Source organism: Lupinus angustifolius, chromosome LG12 (assembly GCF_001865875.1).
Source record: "Lupinus angustifolius cultivar Tanjil chromosome LG12, LupAngTanjil_v1.0, whole genome shotgun sequence".
In the NCBI taxonomy this organism is placed as follows: domain Eukaryota; kingdom Viridiplantae; phylum Streptophyta; class Magnoliopsida; order Fabales; family Fabaceae; genus Lupinus; species Lupinus angustifolius.
This window is the reverse complement of record NC_032020.1, coordinates 7,180,513-7,199,628: the sequence shown is the minus strand read 5'-3', so window position 1 is coordinate 7,199,628 and position 19,116 is coordinate 7,180,513. Positions and strand designations below refer to the sequence as shown.

At 32.5% G+C, this 19,116-nt stretch overlaps 1 protein-coding gene across 1 annotated transcript; it reads left to right on the top strand.

Annotated features, from left to right (window-relative positions):
- On the top strand, positions 14,573-18,900 carry LOC109362662 (LRR receptor-like serine/threonine-protein kinase FLS2). The gene is made up of 3 exons (XM_019608621.1): positions 14,573-17,725; positions 18,231-18,647; positions 18,690-18,900. The coding sequence occupies exons 1-2, from the start codon at positions 14,659-14,661 to the stop codon at positions 18,599-18,601; spliced, it is 3,438 nt and encodes a 1,145-aa protein (XP_019464166.1). The 5' UTR covers positions 14,573-14,658; the 3' UTR covers positions 18,602-18,647; positions 18,690-18,900.

Genomic DNA, 19,116 nt, shown 5'->3' with positions numbered 1-19,116 from the left:
GAATGCATTGGAGTGAGATTAAAATTTTCGAAGTTCAAAAATCGATCATGAAATAGAGAATGTATTAGCACCCCGATTGTTGGTGCTAAGACGATACTCTCATTAATCTATATTTAAACTTATTTGTTTATTTCTTTTAGTTATTTATTTATATACAAATGACAACAAAAAGTATATTTTTGTATTCTACAAGAGTTTATATTATTCTTACGTATCTCTCGGGTACTATAGAAAAACAAAAACTACATAATTCTTAGGTAGAAAATTGTTTTGAATGATTGAGTGTATTTGAATTGATTTAAAAAACATTAGTGACATGTCACAGTCATTCAAAAAATAAAGAAATTTGATGATATTTTAATCACTCAATTTTTTCATACATTTTCCTCTACACTTACCGTGATTGGCTAACAATCAATACACTCAATGATATAATAATGATTTTCTAAATTAAAACTAAATATTTGTTAAACTAATAACAACGGTAATAAAAGAATCATATCATTAGATAAGCAAGTCATATAAATTTAAAAAGCGTAAAATTCATTGCTTTTAGTGATGAATCATAATATAAAATATTAAACTAATATAAGTTCATGAATATCTAAGCAATTATAACTAAGAGTATGAAATATCTTGAGTGAAAGTGGACAACTCGCTAATTTGTAAACTTGAATAAAAAAAACTTGTATTGGCCTCTTCCTGCAACTTATGAGTACCACAATTTCCATGCTTCCATGTAAACTAGAAAAAAAGAGCGTTGATGACGAGGTTGAAGAGTAGAGGAGCGTGAACAATTGAATTGTCCAATCATAAGGCAAAGAAACCTTTTGGAGAATCCAAGGCTTTGCTAGTGCTTGGATTTCCATTGAGGGGTTCTAATCTTGATTGTAGCTCTGGCATGTTAAATTGGAGCATTTTTTAGAATCCAAAGTTTTAGAATGACTCTGGACTTTTTTAATGCATATCTAACTCCAACAATCATGTCAATTTTTTTATAATTTTTCTCTAACCATACTTCACATATCAAATTTGTTATCTCATTCTTCAGGTTCATCTTTGAGTTTACCAAATGAAAATTAAAGATAAAAAATCATTGATACAACTCAAATCCAATGACAAATTAATTGGGATAGTTGTGGTAAGATGATAGTGCCTGAGGCTAAAATGATATCATGACTGAAACTAGATGATACTGGCTTGTAGAAGGAATGATATGAAATAAAAGCCGAGAGCTGAGAATGACGATAGAGAATAACCTAAATCTAAAAGCAGCACAAACACAACTTAAATCTATAGAGAATACGATGATAAAAAATACACACAGCTCAAGTTTAGCCTATTCAAATACCAACATTTTTATTATACGATAATCAAATGGTGATCATAAACAACTAATTTATGCATCAACAATCATGAGTCGTGTGGAACTCTTTCTCATTAGAGAAATTTAAGTTCAAAAGCATTGAGATACAACTACTTAACATAGAGAACAAACAGAGTATATTTCATATGCACAATCATACACTTTTGATTTTCTTCCAAACAAAAATGTACAAACTATTGCATACATATTTCTAGAATTAAAATAATATTGTGCAAAAATCAATTTAATATTAAAAAACACTTTGCATTCCACTTTTTATAAAATAAATTGCATTCTTCAAAAGAGTCAAATTTGGAAAGCAGAGTATATTCTGAAATTTCAGCAAGACAATAGCTATTGCATATGCCTTCATGTCTTATGAGAATGGTAGATAATTCACTACTCGTACTTAGTGGGATACACAGTCTTATCTTACAAGTGGAGAAATTATTTTCATGCTTTGAACTCGTAACCTCATGGTAATTAAGCAATAAATTGTTGTGCCAAGCTCACCACTAATGCATATAAATAATATTTTTTGTTTTTTCAGATAAAAATTAATATGTAATATGGAGGTGTGAATGGAAAATGGAATATGAAAGTGAATGAATATACTAGCCATAATCATAATTTCCTCTTCCTTCATCTTCGAGTAGATCCTAATCATGATTTCCTCCTCCTCCATCTTCAAGTAGATCCTAAACATGAATCTCAAAAATGATAATAATATTCATAGAACAAGAGATGAAGATAGAAGCAAAACTTCCTAAACGAATGAAATACCATATATCATCACCTCCAATGTCACGACCTCCAAAACCAAAGCCATTGCACCATTTACCACACTAATACTCCAAACTTGATTCTCATTTTTCATCACCCAACACAATGGGCCGCACATCAAATCATAAAGTTGAAACAAAAGCGACACAGAGAACAAATGAACCAAGTCACAAAATGATATGGATGTTTGTGAAAACTAGGAATTCAAGGATGAATTTGAAGGATTCAAGAATAAGGGTAGAGATTCTAATGAAAAGAATAATATAATCTGAAATTTCTTATTGAATTATGCAAGAATTACAAGAGTTACAAGAAAAATAGTATATTGTGAATGAAATTGTACATATTCTACAAATTACTTATACAACTCATTTCCCTAACTAACTTTCCCTCCACAATTTCATTAGTAACTAACTACATTATTACAATTATGTCCTTATCATTGCCCCTCTCATAGAAAAATTCTTGCCCACAAGAATTGAATTGACGAAACTGGTTGCAAAGATCAAAATAAATTTCTCATGTAGTATCTTTTGAAAATTGATGATTCCTTTGAACCAAAACTCTTGTGACAGCACGTTCAACTGAACTGCTTCTAATCAACTAAATCTTAGTTTTATAGGATGCACCCCTTAATATGTGTCTTTTTCCAACCATAGAGCGTTTCTCTTCTGGTGGATCATAGTATATTCTGTTATATGGAATTTCACTAGGAGCATGTATAGAGAACTTGATCCAAGCAGGAATTGAGAGTAGTCATACGAATCTTGACTCGAGAACCATGAGGAATTTCTAGCGAACCATCCACATTGTTTGGCAAGAAGATCTCCCATAAACAAAACTCATTCCAAACCATTTCATCTATACTTGGATTCCACCTGTTGAAGTCTTCGATTAAAGTTGTTGTCTTAGCTCCTAGTGCCCACTCTCTGTCAGTAATGCATGTAACACTGTGTATGAAACCAAATTTTTTATAACCACGAGAAAATGCATCCAGACCACCTTCATACTTGTCAATTTCCGCATGCAGTCTTTTGTATTGTGCATAACGGAAATCAAAATGTTCACAACGGAAATCAAAATGTTCACAGTGAGGTTGTAAAAATGGATCAATCTCGTATATTTTCTTCCGAGTGTCAGGTGGGGGAATGATCTTTGGTTTCACAGCATCACTTTCTATTTTTAATTTTTTGTCTACTGATACTGATGTCGTCTCAGCTTGAGTATGGGTGTCAACCTCTATAAGTGATGATACAACAGAACCATGCACATCCTCATCTTCTACGTAACTTCTAGCTGCTTCATCATTGTTGTACTTGTTCTCTTGGTCTTCAGGAATAAGTACTTTATCATATTCAGAAGACGTGGAGTTAGAATCACTGGAAACTTTTACAAAAAGGGTTTTCCCTGAAACAAAGCATTGAACACCTTGTTGCATTCTTGTTCGTTAGAATTAAAGCTTCTATTCTTGGATGATCTTTATGAATCTTGTTTGTTCCTCTTCATAAGTTCCTCCATTGTATTCTTCAATGATTCTGCTAATGTCTTTTGAATTTCACCTGCAAACTCCATCATGTGTTTCTCCATTTTCTCCACCATTCGATGTTCCATACGCTCTTCTACTTCCTTCAGCATTCTTTGTGTAGGTTTTGTCATTTCTCTTCCAAGAAAAGAAGAAGCTCGATACCAATTGATATGGATGTTTGGGAAAACTAGGAATTCAAGGATGAATTTGAAGGATTCAAGAATAAGGGTAGAGATTCTAATGAAATGAACAATAAAATTTGAACTTTCTTATTGAATTATGCAAGAATTACAAGAGTTATAAGAAGAAAAGTATATTGTGAATGAAATTGTACATGTTCCCCTTTTACAACTCATTTCCCTAACTAACTTTTCATCCATAATTACATTAGTAACTAACTACACTATTATAATTACGTCCTTATCACAAACGATGACACATATGACAAAACGACCACATAATGTGACGAGAGTTGAAAGATCAAAGGAATGAGGATGAAGGTTTCATGAGGAATGAGCTTTGTGCTTTGATTTCAATGACAAAACCCTAGGAATGGTGAAGATACAATAGAATAGGAAATTGAAGGTTAATAAATAGTAAATGGAGTTATTGATTCCTATGGCGGAGATGATGGCGAATATGAAAAAAATGAGATTTGAATGATTGAAGATTGAAGCTAGATTTGAGTGATTGAATAATTTGAGGCTATTTGAAAAAATTTAAAAATGGAAGGAGAAGGAGAGAGAACTTCAGGTTAAATACATGTTTTGGTGCCTTATTTTTTACACGGGCCAATTAGAGTACAAGTGAATGAGCTTGAGCATTAATTTAGACACTGTCCATTTAGTGTGGCTAACTAACCATGGCTAACAACACCTTTTCCTGTAGTCTAATTATAATATAACTAATATAATCTTCATGTTAATTATAATTTTAATCTTCCTTAAAATAATATATTCATTGATTATAATATTAAGAATATATTCATAAAGTAAAATAACAACCTACAATTTTGAGTGAAAAGTATCACTAATAGGATATGTATGAAAAATCATTATGACAGTTTCTACCATTTCATAGCTCCTAATTAAGCCATCAATTTCACTTTTTTCCTCTCCAAAATCAAATTCACGAAGAGAGCCTTATGCTATGTTTGGAAGTTATGAGGGAAAGTGAATGAGAGGGGTCGAATGGTTAAGAAGGGGGTGAATGGACTGGGAAAGGAAAGCAATCGTCTCAATTGTTTGGGAATATGAAATTTAGATGAGTGGGGGTTAACTAATGATAATGTTATAATACTTTTTATTTTTCTTTAAAAATATAATTAACGGTGATAAATAGACAATAATATATAAGTACATGCTTTTACTAAAAATAGTTAGATATTTTTACATTTTGTCTCTAGAAAAAATTCAAATTAGGGGAACTATAAAAATAGACACATTGAGAGTTTTAGAGGGTTTAAGTAACCCTCCAAAATATACATCTCTCCTTCATCCAACTCCCAAACAAGAAGGAGGCTTTTTAAAGTCATCTCTTCCATTCACTTCCCTTCCAAAATCATACTCCCAAACAAAGCCTTAGGATTTTAGTGTTACCTATGATAGATGGAGAGTTTCTACCATTTTCCTTATTTTTGTCTCCTCTTTTTTTTTCTCTTCCTCCCCTTCTATCTTATCTACCTACTAGGTTTTTCGTAGTTCCAGCCTAGATTCTATGTGTGAAAGGTTTTTCTCTTTTATCATTCTTTTTATAATCACATAAATCTTGATTAATAATAATTCTTGTCTTTATCAAAGATGATATCTTTCATTCTAATTAGAGTAATTACTCAATTTCGTCCCTCATTTTTTTTGTGGTTACCAATTTAGTCCCTAACAAATTTTAAGTGACATTTTAGTCCCAATAAATTCAACATTGCATTACGTTAATCCTTCCGTCATGTGGGCACCGTTAATTGTAACAGAGTTGATGGTGTGGCACAATTAATGGTGATGTGGACTACGATGGATAGCCCTACGTGTACACTTGGCCATGTCATCAAGCCGGATTTTTTTAATTTTATTTCCTGTACAAAACGTTGTCATTTTTGTTCAATAATATATTTTAAGTGAAATAATTTTTTTTAATTTTTATACAAAACAACGTCGTTTTGCATGGACCATAACGACGTTATTTTCCTTCATCTTCTTCCTTCCATCCTCTTCACCCGTACATCTCCTCCATTCCTTCAATATTCTTCACCCTTCACACCTAAATACGAAATTGAAATTTCTTCACCCAAATCCCCCCTTACATTGTTCACCCTTGACATTGTAAATCGTTTATTGTTGGTTTGTGGCTCTGATTTTAAAGAGAACTGAAACTGTGATTTCAAGGTATGTGGTCCCTTGTATTTTTTCTTTTTGCTTCATGTGGTCCCGATTCTGTTTTTTAATACACGTTATAATTCATTTTTAGTTTAATATTTGTATATTAGGTTTTGTTAGGGTCCATTTTTTCATTCTTTTATTCTACTTCTGTGATATTGTGTTTGTCAAAACATTTGTCTTCTTGTGTTAATTGTTGTATTTATTTCGAGTATTTAATATGTTAACATTCATGCAGATGTCTAAATATATTATTTTGGTTTATCACCATGAGGGTTAGTTTGTCATGAACCTTGATGGCAACTTCCAATACATTGGTCAAAAAATTGAAAGAATGCCTTCTTTGGACGTGGATTTGGTAAACTTAATGGATTTGAATGTATTATTTTTTCATTGTGGTTATCACAATTTCCAAGCAATGTATTGGCAAAATCTTGAAGATCCATATTTGGAGAGTGAATTAATCGCATTGGAGAAGGATAAATATATCAATGAAATGGTGGTTGCAGCATTGAAGGCCAATAATGTGGATGACATTAGTTATTATGAGTTACATTTGAACTTTGAACGTCCTGTGTTAAATGAGGAAGACACAACATTTGTGTGTCAACTTGAAGATAGTAATGATTCGAAAATATATTCAATAAATGAAGGAAGTTGTGATCTTGCACCATAACCTTCTAAACATGCTGCCAAACCTTATGAACCTTCAACTGAACCGGCAAGTGAACTTGTAACTCAATCTTCTGAACCTTTAACTCGACCTTTTGAACCAGTAACTGGATTTGATCAACCTGCTATAGCTGAATTTGCACTAAATTTTGCACCTGTAAATGGAGATGATTACCTTGTTCAGGAAGGTATCAACAACAACGGAAAGAAAAGGAAGTCGGACCTGAAGAAAAGGAAGTCAACACAGAAGAAAAGGAAGTTAGCACCAACGAAAAGGAAGTCGCCACCAAAGAAAAAGAAGTCATCACCAAAGAAAAGGAAGTCGGCACCAAAGAAAAGAAATGTTACCCATGAATCTTAGGCTGCTGATTGAGTGAATGAACCTGTACCTAAATTTGTTGTAACTGAAAATAAAGTTGAACCTGAACCTGAAGGTGTTCAACATGAACTTCAACAACCTGTAGCTTCTTTTGAGGACATGGGTGTTCATCTAAGAGTGAATATATGTATACCCTTGTTTCTAGTGATGATGAAGGGAATGCATTTAGTAAGCACCTCATGTTCAATGAAAATAGTGCATTTGGACATGTACATTTGGAGATTGGAATGGAGTTCGCAAATCTCAAGGTTTTTAACGATGTTGTGAAAGACTTTAACATTTTCTTGGGCAGACAAATTAAATGAAAACCTTCAACCTAAGGGTAAAGTGACTATTTATCCATGAGGTCACGGGATCGAGTCGCGAAAGGCTCCCCTTTGTGGAGAATAAAATATTGCAAGGGGTATTTAAGCTAGTGGGTGGCACGCTTAGTGTATTCATGGGACAGGGAGGTCGCATGTCAGGACTGCGGTATTATCGGTGTCACGCTCCGTATATTCATGGGCTCGAGGGGTCACATGTCAAAACTGGAGTGTTACAATAAAAAAAATAGGCGCCCATGAATATACTGAGCATGTCATCAATAACACCTCAGTCTTGACATGCGACCTCCCCGACCCATGAATATGCTGAGTGTATCACCCACCAGCTTAAATACCCCATACGATATTTTATTTCCCATAAATGGGAGCCTCCCGCGACTTGAACTCATGACCTCAGGGACAAATAGTCATTATTCACATGAGTCGCTACCATTAAGCTACAATAGAGATTGGGTTGCCAAAAAATAGAAGCAAGGTTGGTGACACAACCTGATTTAAGAAGGACACAAAGTAATTAAGTTGATGAAAGAGGACTACATGGTACACTTGGAGAATAAAAAGGTGAGCAAAGCCTTAAAACAAGCAAGAGAAGCAATTGAAGGTTAAAAAAAATAGTATGGTCAGTTGTGGGATTAGTTAGAGGAAATTCATAAAACCAACACTGAATCAACTGCTGGAATAGAAGTGTTGTCGATTTCTGAATCACCACCAATGCTCAACAGATTGTTTATATGCCTAAATGATTGTAAAGAAGGTTCAAGAATGGGTGCAAACCAATGATTGGCCTAGATGGATGTTTTTTGAAGGGATATTATGGGGCCAGCTTCTGTCAGTTGTTGGACATAATGCAAATAATCAATTTTATGTTATTACATATGTTGTAGCTGATTCGGAAACTAAGGATAATTGGAAATGGTTTCTAGGACTGTTGGAACATGCTTTAGGTTCTCAAGACATGTATGGCTGGAACTTTGTGTCAGATCAAAAAAAGGGCTTGGAATCTACGATAATTGAGGTATGCCAAGTGCACGTCATAGAAATTGCACTTGTGTTAGTTATATACTTATCTATAATCTATGCTAAATTTATGTACACTGATTGTAGGAGAGTCAGGTTGATTCATCCAGAACTGCACCTGGAATTCGAACTCATGTCAAATACCTAGCAATGTTGGTAAGAATATCTTCCTGAACATTTAATTAAATTATCATTTTTCAATGCTAAACTAGTATGTATATACATTTTGTTTCAGTTTGAGGATAACGTCACAATGGAGTCACCTCAAGTCCAACCATCAACAACTAATCCAACCTCAAGTATATTGGAACCACCTCAATCCATCCAAGACCATCAGGTCCAAGCTCAAGTGAAATCAAGAAAACAACCTTCAAGGTTCAAGTCACCAAGAACTAATTCAAAGAATGCTAAGAAGAGATGATAGACAATTTTTAGTCATGTAGTGTTTTGATGTTTTTTTGGTAAGGCTTAGAAGTTGTCATTTTGTGTTAACAATGATGTATGCAATTTTTATTAGGATGACAAGATGATAGTTGCCATTTTTTATTGGTATTTTGTGCTAGATTAACTATTAAGTGCTGCCTTTTTTGTTGGTATTTTGTACTACATTCACTATTTATTGTTGGTATTATGTATTGCATCCACTATTTGTGGCAAAATAGAGAATAACTTCATAAGACAAAATTAACATAACTTGCATAAACCATAACTTCATAATACAAAACTAACATTACTTGCATAAACCATAACTTCATTTCATTGATAATTCATAACTTACTTAACATAATCATAACTTCATTACATAACCAAAACATGCATAACTTCATTTCACTCATACTACAACTACTTGATCATTTCAAAATACAAATCATAAAACCACTAACAATAGATAATAGACTAAATACAACTACTACAACTACAACTTTTATGGACCGTATGACATGTTCTTTCATGATCATTTAAATTTCTTTTAGATTAGCTTGCAAATCATCCATGTCTATAGCATGATCAATCCCATTTTCTTCTTCCATGACTTGATTTCTTTCTCAATCTTCAAGCCACATAAAAAACTTCATACAATATTTGTTTCCTTCCTATAGAAAAATGAAAACTGATTCAAAAATGCAAAATAATAAAAATCATAACTTCACATAAAATGGAAAATAAAAACAAAAACAGTGACAACCTTGAAATATGGACATTCAAAGAACTATTTCTTTGGGTTCTTCATAGTCTTTGATGTATATACAACAACAACCCTTCTGAAATGGCACAATAAAGGAGGAAATCTTCTATCTAAATAGCTAACATCGCCATAACTTTGATGAGAGGTGCAGTGGGAGTTGACATCACCATAGTTTTTCATGTTGTATGCAAGAGGAGGACAAAATTATGTTGTTATGGTTTATAGTGTATGAATTTGGGGGCAATTTCTCATCTTCTCGACTGTGTATGATATAAGAAAGAAGATGAAGCAAAACGACATCGTTTTGCTTCTTTAAATTTTTTCGAAATTTTTTGTGCAAAACAACATAGTTTTGCTTAATGTATTAAAAAAATTATTTAAAATGACAACGTTTTACTAAATTTATTACAAAACCATTTAAAACGACGACGTTTACAAAAAAAAATTAATAAAATAATTTAAATAAACAAAAATTATTTAAAAATTGGCTTGATGACATGGTCAGGTGTACACGTAGGACCATCTATAGTAGTTCACGTCGCCATTAAACGTGTCATGCCATCAACTCTGTTATAGTTAATGGTGCTCACTTGACAGAACACTAGTGTGACTCAACGTTGAATTTGTTGGAAACTACAATGTCACTTAAAATTTGTTATGGACTAATTGGTAATCACAAAAAAAGAGGAGGGATGAAAATGAGAATTACTCTTCTAATTAATCTAAATCCTTGATGTCAATTGTCAACATTTAAATCTCACCAAAATCAAATATTTTAATCAATCATATAATCATTAATATAAATAGTATCATATTGTTTTATAAACTTAAGAGAATAATATAAATTATACAAGAGAACAAATATATAAAATAACCTATATTAAATAGTATCCTTTAATCAAATGGTAACTTAACATGTATAATTGTATGTAAATAATAATCATAATAATAACAGAATAGAATTCTATTGTTATTTTTTATCTTAATGTTGGGACATTTTCTTAAACTAAATTTATTATATTATTTTACTTATTTTGTCATAATAAAAATAGAATTTGGGGTTTAAACATTAATTACAAAATTTAGTAATTTTTTTGGATGTTACGTGGGGATATGTGACATCTAATGTTTGATATGCAGTAAATAACCCACCAAATATGATAGGAAGTTACATGCAAATGATAAAATAACCTTTTTCACAATAATTTGTAATATATTTTATGGGTTTATTGGTGAGGATGCAATGATGGTTGGGGATGCCAAGTACAACAATGGTGTAAATGTAGTGGTAGTTTCATGGTGATAGTGTTCCACTATGAGAGCTAAATAAAGTTGATGAGAGTATATGATGAGATTACTCTATTATATTGAATTTCCAGATTAAAAATTAGCATATAATAAAATAATTTATCACATCCAATTCTCTTTATCATAGCTGCCAAACAAATAGTATGTTGGGTGTGCCTTTTCATATTAATCAATTACATTTTCTACTTTATCGATTTTCTTGTTATTAAAAATCAAAGAGCAACAAAATAATATATATCTCATTCGAATTGAATACAAAAAATTAATTAATCTATTAAATCATAAATTATTTTCAGGATTAGGTAGCACTCATGGACTCAAGTAAGGGAATAATCTATAAAATCTGTTACAAGAAAATTTTGTCCATAACTAATCAAACTTCACAAAATGTTATAAAAATACTAATTTATGTTTATATGAAATTTTTCTTTTTAATTAAATGAATTTTTTTAATTTGATTAGAACACAAAGTGTGCCAGTAATTTAGACATGTGATCCCCATCTAAAGAGAATTTTTTTAAAATATATAAAAATTACAACATAAAACTTAATTTAGTCCTTGTATTTCTTTTTAAGTAATTTGATTTTTGGAAGAAAAAAAAAGTTAAGTAAACAAGTTCTTGAAATTTTAGGAGGTAATTTTTTGAAAAAAAAAAGTTAACAAATAATACCTAAAGTCTCTCATAACTCATAAGTTTTTCGTTGGATAATTTTATCGTAGCAAATTAGAGTAAATTTGGTAAAATCAAAATTGTGAAGGATTAATTTATCTCATAAAATATTTAAAGATGTTTTATCTTGGATACTAAATTGAGTAGACTAAAAAATTTGAATCTATTATTTACTCACTTAGTTCTATACAGTTATATTATAATTACACGTGAGAACTGGTCTAGAAAAGGAGCAAGTTATTAACATTTGATAGTGGAATTTGATGATCATTAAGTGGCAAAAGAAAATGTTCATCTTATCTTTTTTATCTAGTTAATAGCATAATGGTTCCACGTTAAACTATGAAACTAATGAAATTAAAGCAAATAAAATTGAAAAATGTGGTCGTATTTCACTGGTCGGTTGAATTAAAATTTTAATCAATTTAATTAACAGTTTATAGGATTCAGAACAAACTCAACCAAACTGCAAAACCAATTGACAATTAACAATTAGGTATAAGCAAAATGTAACTAAACAAAAATTTATAATATTTAAGTAAAAATAAATTTAAATAATATTTTATGTTAACAAAATCTTACACAGGAATCATAACTAGTTGCCGAATTACAGACATCACCACATTTAACATGCTCAATTAAAAAAGTAAAGCAATGAACCAAACTAGGATGGTTAAACGAGAAAATTGATTCCCTAATGATGTATAGCCGAAAATGGAATCTAACCAAATAATATGATTATTATTGAATTGATAATGGGCAAGTTCATCCCCTCTACTGCCACGTCATTGTTGAGAAATGGATCCACTGTACATACACGCGGTTACCGACTCACATGTCCAGTATCAAACCAACACGCTTGAAATCATTTTGGCTGTTATTTTGTGCAACTTGCATGCCATTATTTTATCGAGTAAAAATGGAGAGGCAAATTACACTTTGGAGTGTATTTTTAAGGCCAAAGTTGTAATTTCATTGAAAAGTAAAGGTCATAAATGTCATTGTCTATTGAGTTTTTAGTGTATTTTTCCATAACTTGTCTTTCCATTAATGGAGAGGAGTCTAACTCTATTTTATCACCAACTTGTCTTTCTTCTTATCTTCTATGGCTGCACTTTCTTCTTATCTTTTTTCACACACACTTTTCCCGCAAATCCATGTTTGGCTTTATGTGTTAATAACTATTGCTATGGGTGCACATAAGTCACGACTTCACATTGGCACCAATATTCTTTCCATTAATTATATTTTAATTTAACTTTGTCATTCAACCATTGCGAAATATATTTCTTAATTGACAATGCTAAGCTGCTTTTGCCCAATTAAGCAATATTAAAACACAAAACGTAGACTCAATTCCACCCGTTTTTTACTTTTGTTTTTTTTTTGTTTTTTAATTGTTCAGTGTCTATGAGATTATAGATTAAAATTCTGTAAACAAATTCTTCACTCATAAACTAAGGCTGTGTATGTTTATTATTTTCATACTCCATTAAGTAGGAATTTGTATACTGGGCAGCCTTTTTTTTATAGGCAGTCATGTTCACCATTTGGATTTTGGAGGATTGTATAATAATACTCTTGAAGGAAAAATGAATCCTCTCAAAATTTTAAAATGTTTGATATGGTCAACTTATATGATTCTACGATTGATCTTTTTAGACATCACTTTTAAAATTGAAATATAGGGGAACCTTAATTGATGTTAGGTCAAACCATTTATCCTTAACTCTACGTATTAGGACTAATTAATTTGTACTGTCTCATTCAGTAGAAGATGCATTCAGTTTTTCTTGTCTTACGGGGGATGACTACAAGTCAGCTTCAAGATATTAAATCCATGTCCAAACAATCATGGTTTCGTCCTTTCTGCCAATGATTTTGACTTTCAAACTTGTCATGTGTTAAGACAACCTTGATAATAATTTGAGATCAGAAAAAAAATGTACATAATTTGATATTGTATGAGTTTTATATATTATCATTGTATTATCTACTATTTATATTTTATCATCTCCTTAAATCTTCAAAAAAAATAAACAATAAATAATATACTGACTGTATATAAATCTTTACACCGAGAGCATTCTTGTTTGTGATTATATACTGTATGTTCAATGACCACATGTATAAATAAACTACGTTCTATTCTTAAAACTTAAAGCTAATGTGCTTTTATTTATGTATACTGTTTTTAAAACTCAAAGTCTAAAAAGAAATAATAATCATTTTACAGAATTTGCATTTTTCTATGATAGGCTAAAAATTCAAGTCATACATTTTTTCATTTAATCTGTTTGGGTCAATTTTATCCTTAAGATTTTTCTTATGTAGAACTTTTGCCAATAGATAGTCAACTTCAAAATTATTTTGATGGTGGACTGCAATTTTAGAATTGGAGGTAATCATTAATTTTTTATAAGTTTGTTGAAACCAAGAAGTATGTTTGTATACATAGGTATACAAGTATTTTAAAATCAACTTTGATAGAACAAGTAGTAAGTACAATAATTGAAAGACCAGCAACAATAGGATGTGAAATTGTATGGAAGGTAAATAATTGAATAGTTCTTTGGTTACTTTTGTTGAGAAATATGCTCTTGATAGTATTGAAAAATGAAAATTAAAAAATTATTCAATATTTCCAAAATATAAAAAATATAGAAAATAATAAGTTTTAATTAACTTCTGTCTCAAAAAATAAAGTTTTTTCGAGTAAGACATTTTTCCAATAATGGAAAGAGACTTTTTTTTTTGGGTTTAAGGATACAAATGTTATTTTATTTTATATTTTGTTTGTTTTTTTATACAACTTCTCTCTATTATTGGTGTATGTTTTCTTTGTTTTTTTATACAACTTCTCTCAATTACTGGGCAAGGATTCTGACTCAGTTTTTCATACTAAGAGTAGTAATGGAATCTCCAATATCATACTTAATATCTAAACTATCCATCAATTATGTTAGGTAGGGTTGGCAGATGAACAAACTTTCTATATAAAGGTTTCATCTACTTCAGCAGTTATATCAGCTAACAAGAGCTGAATATTCTACATAATAATGTTATCTCAAAAGATTAGTTTCACTATAAGCATAGTCCTTTTAATTGTGGCCACAGTTTCACATGCAGAAACAAGCTTGGAAGTTGAAATTGAAGCTTTGAAAGCTTTCAAAAACTCCATCATTCATGTCCCAAATGAAGCACTTTCAGATTGGGTTGATAGCCACCATCATTGTAACTGGAGTGGCATTGCATGTGACAAATCTACACAACATGTTACCTCAGTTTCTCTGTCTGGTCTGAATCTCCAAGGACATGTTTCACCATTCCTTGGGAACATTTCAGGTCTTCAGGTTCTTGATTTATCCTCAAATTTATTTACTGGTCATGTTCCTGTTGAGCTTAGTTTTTGCACTCAACTTTCTGAGCTATATCTTTTTGAAAATTCTCTCTCAGGTTCAATCCCTCCTGAGTTAGGAAACCTGAAAAACCTGCAGTATATGGATTTAGGTAGTAACTTCTTGAATGGAAGCATCCCTGATAGTATATTCAACTGCACTTCTTTGTTGGGTATTGCTTTCAATTTCAACAACCTTAGTGGCACAATCCCTTCAAATATAGGGAATCTAGTTAACCTTACACAGATTGCAGGGTTTGGTAATAACTTTGTTGGGTCTATACCTATTTCCATAGGTCAGTTAGGAGCTTTGCAATCTCTTGATTTTAGCCAGAACCAGTTATCAGGTGAAATACCTGCAGATATAGGAAAACTCACCAATTTAATATACCTTCTTTTGTTCACAAATTCCTTGACTGGAAAGATTCCTTCTGAGCTTGGTCAGTGTAAGAAACTTGTGTACCTTGAGTTATATGAAAATCAATTGAGTGGAAGTATACCTAATGAGCTAGGAAATTTAGTTCAGTTGGAGAAAATGAGGTTATATACTAATAAATTAAATTCCACAATACCATCTTCCATATTCAAGTTGAAAGCATTGACTCATTTAGGATTGTCAGAGAATAACTTAGAGGGAACAGTATCTTCTGATTTTGGATCTTTGAGTTCCTTACAATCTCTAACCCTGCATTTAAATAAGTTTACTGGGAATATTCCTTCATCAATAACAAACCTTACAAACTTGACATATCTTGCATTGAGCCAGAATCTCCTTTCAGGTGAAATTCCTTCGAGTATCGGTATGCTTCATAATTTGAAGCATCTAGTCTTGAACATCAACGACCTTCATGGATCGATTCCCCCGAGCATTACCAATTGTACTAGTCTGGTAAATGTCAGTTTATCTAGTAATGCCTTAACTGGTAAAATTCCGGATGGTTTTTCAAGGCTGCCTAATCTTACTTTCATGTCTCTTTCAACCAACAAACTGTCTGGGGAAATTCCAGATGACCTCTTTAACTGCTCAAAACTTAGTACTCTAAGTTTAGGACAGAACAACTTTAGTGGCTCGATCAAATCTGGTATCGGGAACTTGTTTAATCTCCAGCGTCTGCTGCTGAATACAAATTCTTTCACAGGACCAATTCCACCAGAGATTGGAAGCTTGAGTAAACTCGTCACTTTATTGCTTTCTGAAAATAAGTTTTCAGGTCAAATTCCACCAGAACTATCCAAACTTTCTCTCCTTCAGGGTCTCTCCCTCGATGACAATGTCTTAGAAGGTACAATACCTGATGAACTCACTGAAATGAAAGGTTTGACTAGACTTTTGTTGAATCAAAACAAGTTGGTTGGTCAAATACCTGAATCTATCTCAAAGCTAGAGATGCTTTCATACTTAGACCTGCATGGGAACAAGCTTAATGGATCCATTCCAAGAAAAATGGGGAAGCTTGATTTATTTTTGGATCTCTCTTACAATCAGCTCACCGGATCAATTCCCGGAGATGTCATTGCACAATTCAAAGACATGCAGATGTATCTTAATCTTTCTCACAACCAATTTGTTGGAAGTGTTCCACCTGAGCTGGGTGAATTGGAAATGATACAAGAAATTGACATTTCAAACAATAATCTTTCTGGTGTCATTCCAGAAACACTTTCTGGGTGTAGAAATCTCTTCAATATTGATTTCTCAGGAAACAATATTTCAGGCCATATTCCTGAAGAAGCTTTTATTCACATGGACTTGCTTCAAAACTTAAACCTTTCAAGAAATCATTTAGAAGGTGAAATCCCTGAAATCTTGACAGGGCTTGAGCATCTTAGTTCCCTAGACCTTTCTTCCAATCAACTTGAAGGTCCTGTACCTACTTCTGGAATATTTGCACACATCAATGCTTCTAGCATAATGGGAAACCCTGATCTTTGTGGAACAAGATTTCTAAGGCCATGCAGAGAAACTACCCATCATTCGCTATCCAAGAAGAGCATACCTATCATTGCTGCACTTGTATCTCTTGCTTTTATTCTACTTCTAGTGTTTGTGATTTTAATGCTCACGCGACGCGCCAAACTCTTCCATTCTAAACAAAGTGTTAATGGTGAGAGTTATGATCCACAGTACAGCATAGCATTGGCTCTTAAAAGATACAGTCCAAAGGAGTTAGAGATCGCCACAGGCTTTTTCAGCACGGACAAAGTCATTGGTGCTAGCAGTTTGAGCACAGTTTACAAGGGTCAACTGGAAGATAGTATGATTGTAGCCATAAAAAGATTGAACTTGCACCATTTTTCAGCAAACACTGACAAGATCTTCAAGACAGAAGCCAGCACCTTGAGCCAGCTGAAACATAGGAATTTGGTTAAGGTACTTGGATATGCTTGGGAGAGTGGGAAAATGAAGGCTTTAGTCCTAGAGTACATGGAGAATGGGAATTTGGACAATATCATACATGACAAGGAGGTGGATCAGTCTAGGTGGACATTATCCGAAAGACTCCATGTTTTCATTTCTATTGCTAGTGGGTTGGATTACTTGCACTCCGGTTACGGCTTTCCGATTGTACACTGTGATTTAAAGCCTTCTAACATCCTTTTAGATAGAGACTGGGAAGCTCATGTCAGTGATTTTGGGACAGCTAGAATACTTGGTCTTCATCTGCAGGATGGAAGTACACTTTCCTCATCAGCAGCTTTGCAAGGAACAGTTGGATATTTGGCACCAGGTATAAGCCTTTTCTATATTCATTATCTCTTATATTGAATATTATCATCACAAAATCGTTCATGGTGGTGTTACCAACTTACAATCTTAATGAATATCCTAAGGATTTGTAAAGTGATTGAATATTTGAATCCGGCACATGATAATTATAATATTCTAATCAGTAAAAGCTTCATCAGAGTTGCTTGAATGTGTCTTTGTTCTCTATTTTCTCTAATTAACATGTAACTAAAGAATAGGGTTATACATTTATTGGTAGATTCACAGATCTATGCAGAACACTACCCCCTTAGGCAACAAAGCTAATCTATTCTCCCTTTCTAATACTGAACTAGGTTCAGAGAGATACCTAATTGTTTGTCCATAACAACCAATTAAACATTTTTTCGACCTCAATCAAATATAGCTTTTTGTTTGTTTCCATTTCCCTCTTAGTCTATTAAATTTGTACACTCAATATTTTAATTTTTCACTCTCTAAACACCATTGTTTTGTGTAATTCCCAGAAATTGCCTACATAAGGAAAGTAACAACTAAAGTGGATGTGTTCAGCTTTGGTATCATAATAATGGAGTTTCTAACAAGAAGAAGGCCAACAGGACTCTTGGAAGAAGATGGCGTGCCAATCAGTCTGCGCGAAATAGTGGCAAAAGCCCTTGCAGGTGGAATGGAACAACTTGTTAAAATTTTGGACCCTATGTTGACCTGGAATGTAACGAAAGACGAAGTGGACATATTCGTAGAGCTCTTTAAGATATCCTTGTGCTGCACCCTCCCTAATCCTGAAGATAGACCTAATATGCATGATGTGCTATCTACCCTTATGAAGCTTAAAGCAGCAGCAGCAGCCAGCAGGATAGGACTAATATCTTGCTAGTGATGAAATAAAAGGGAAATCTGAATATATGAAGCTCATGTTATTTACAATATTGAGGCAGCAAATTTTGCAAGAGACTTGAGTCTGAAATGTCAAGTTTCAGTATTCCTTCTCAATCATGTAATGTAGCCTTGAGTCTCCCTTCATGCATACTCTTTACTTTCTCTCCCCTACTTATAATATCCATTAACATAGTTGCATGCTGGAAAGTGGAAACCATGGAATTTAGATAGTCATAATCATATAAGAAAAAAAGGTAAACTATCAAAATTATGAGTTGAAATATATAGTTTTATACTATCACTGAAACTAGGCTCCTCAGCCTCAACTATGCATCAAACAAAACTAGGAGGAGCTAAATTGGTTAGTTTAATTTACTAGGAGCATATATGCTTAATTTGACAGGTAAGTCATTGGTTCAAATTCTAGAAATATTCTATTTGCATATGAGGGTAATATTTTATATATCTATAGCCTATCATACTAGACCACACACTATGTGAGAATTGCATGCA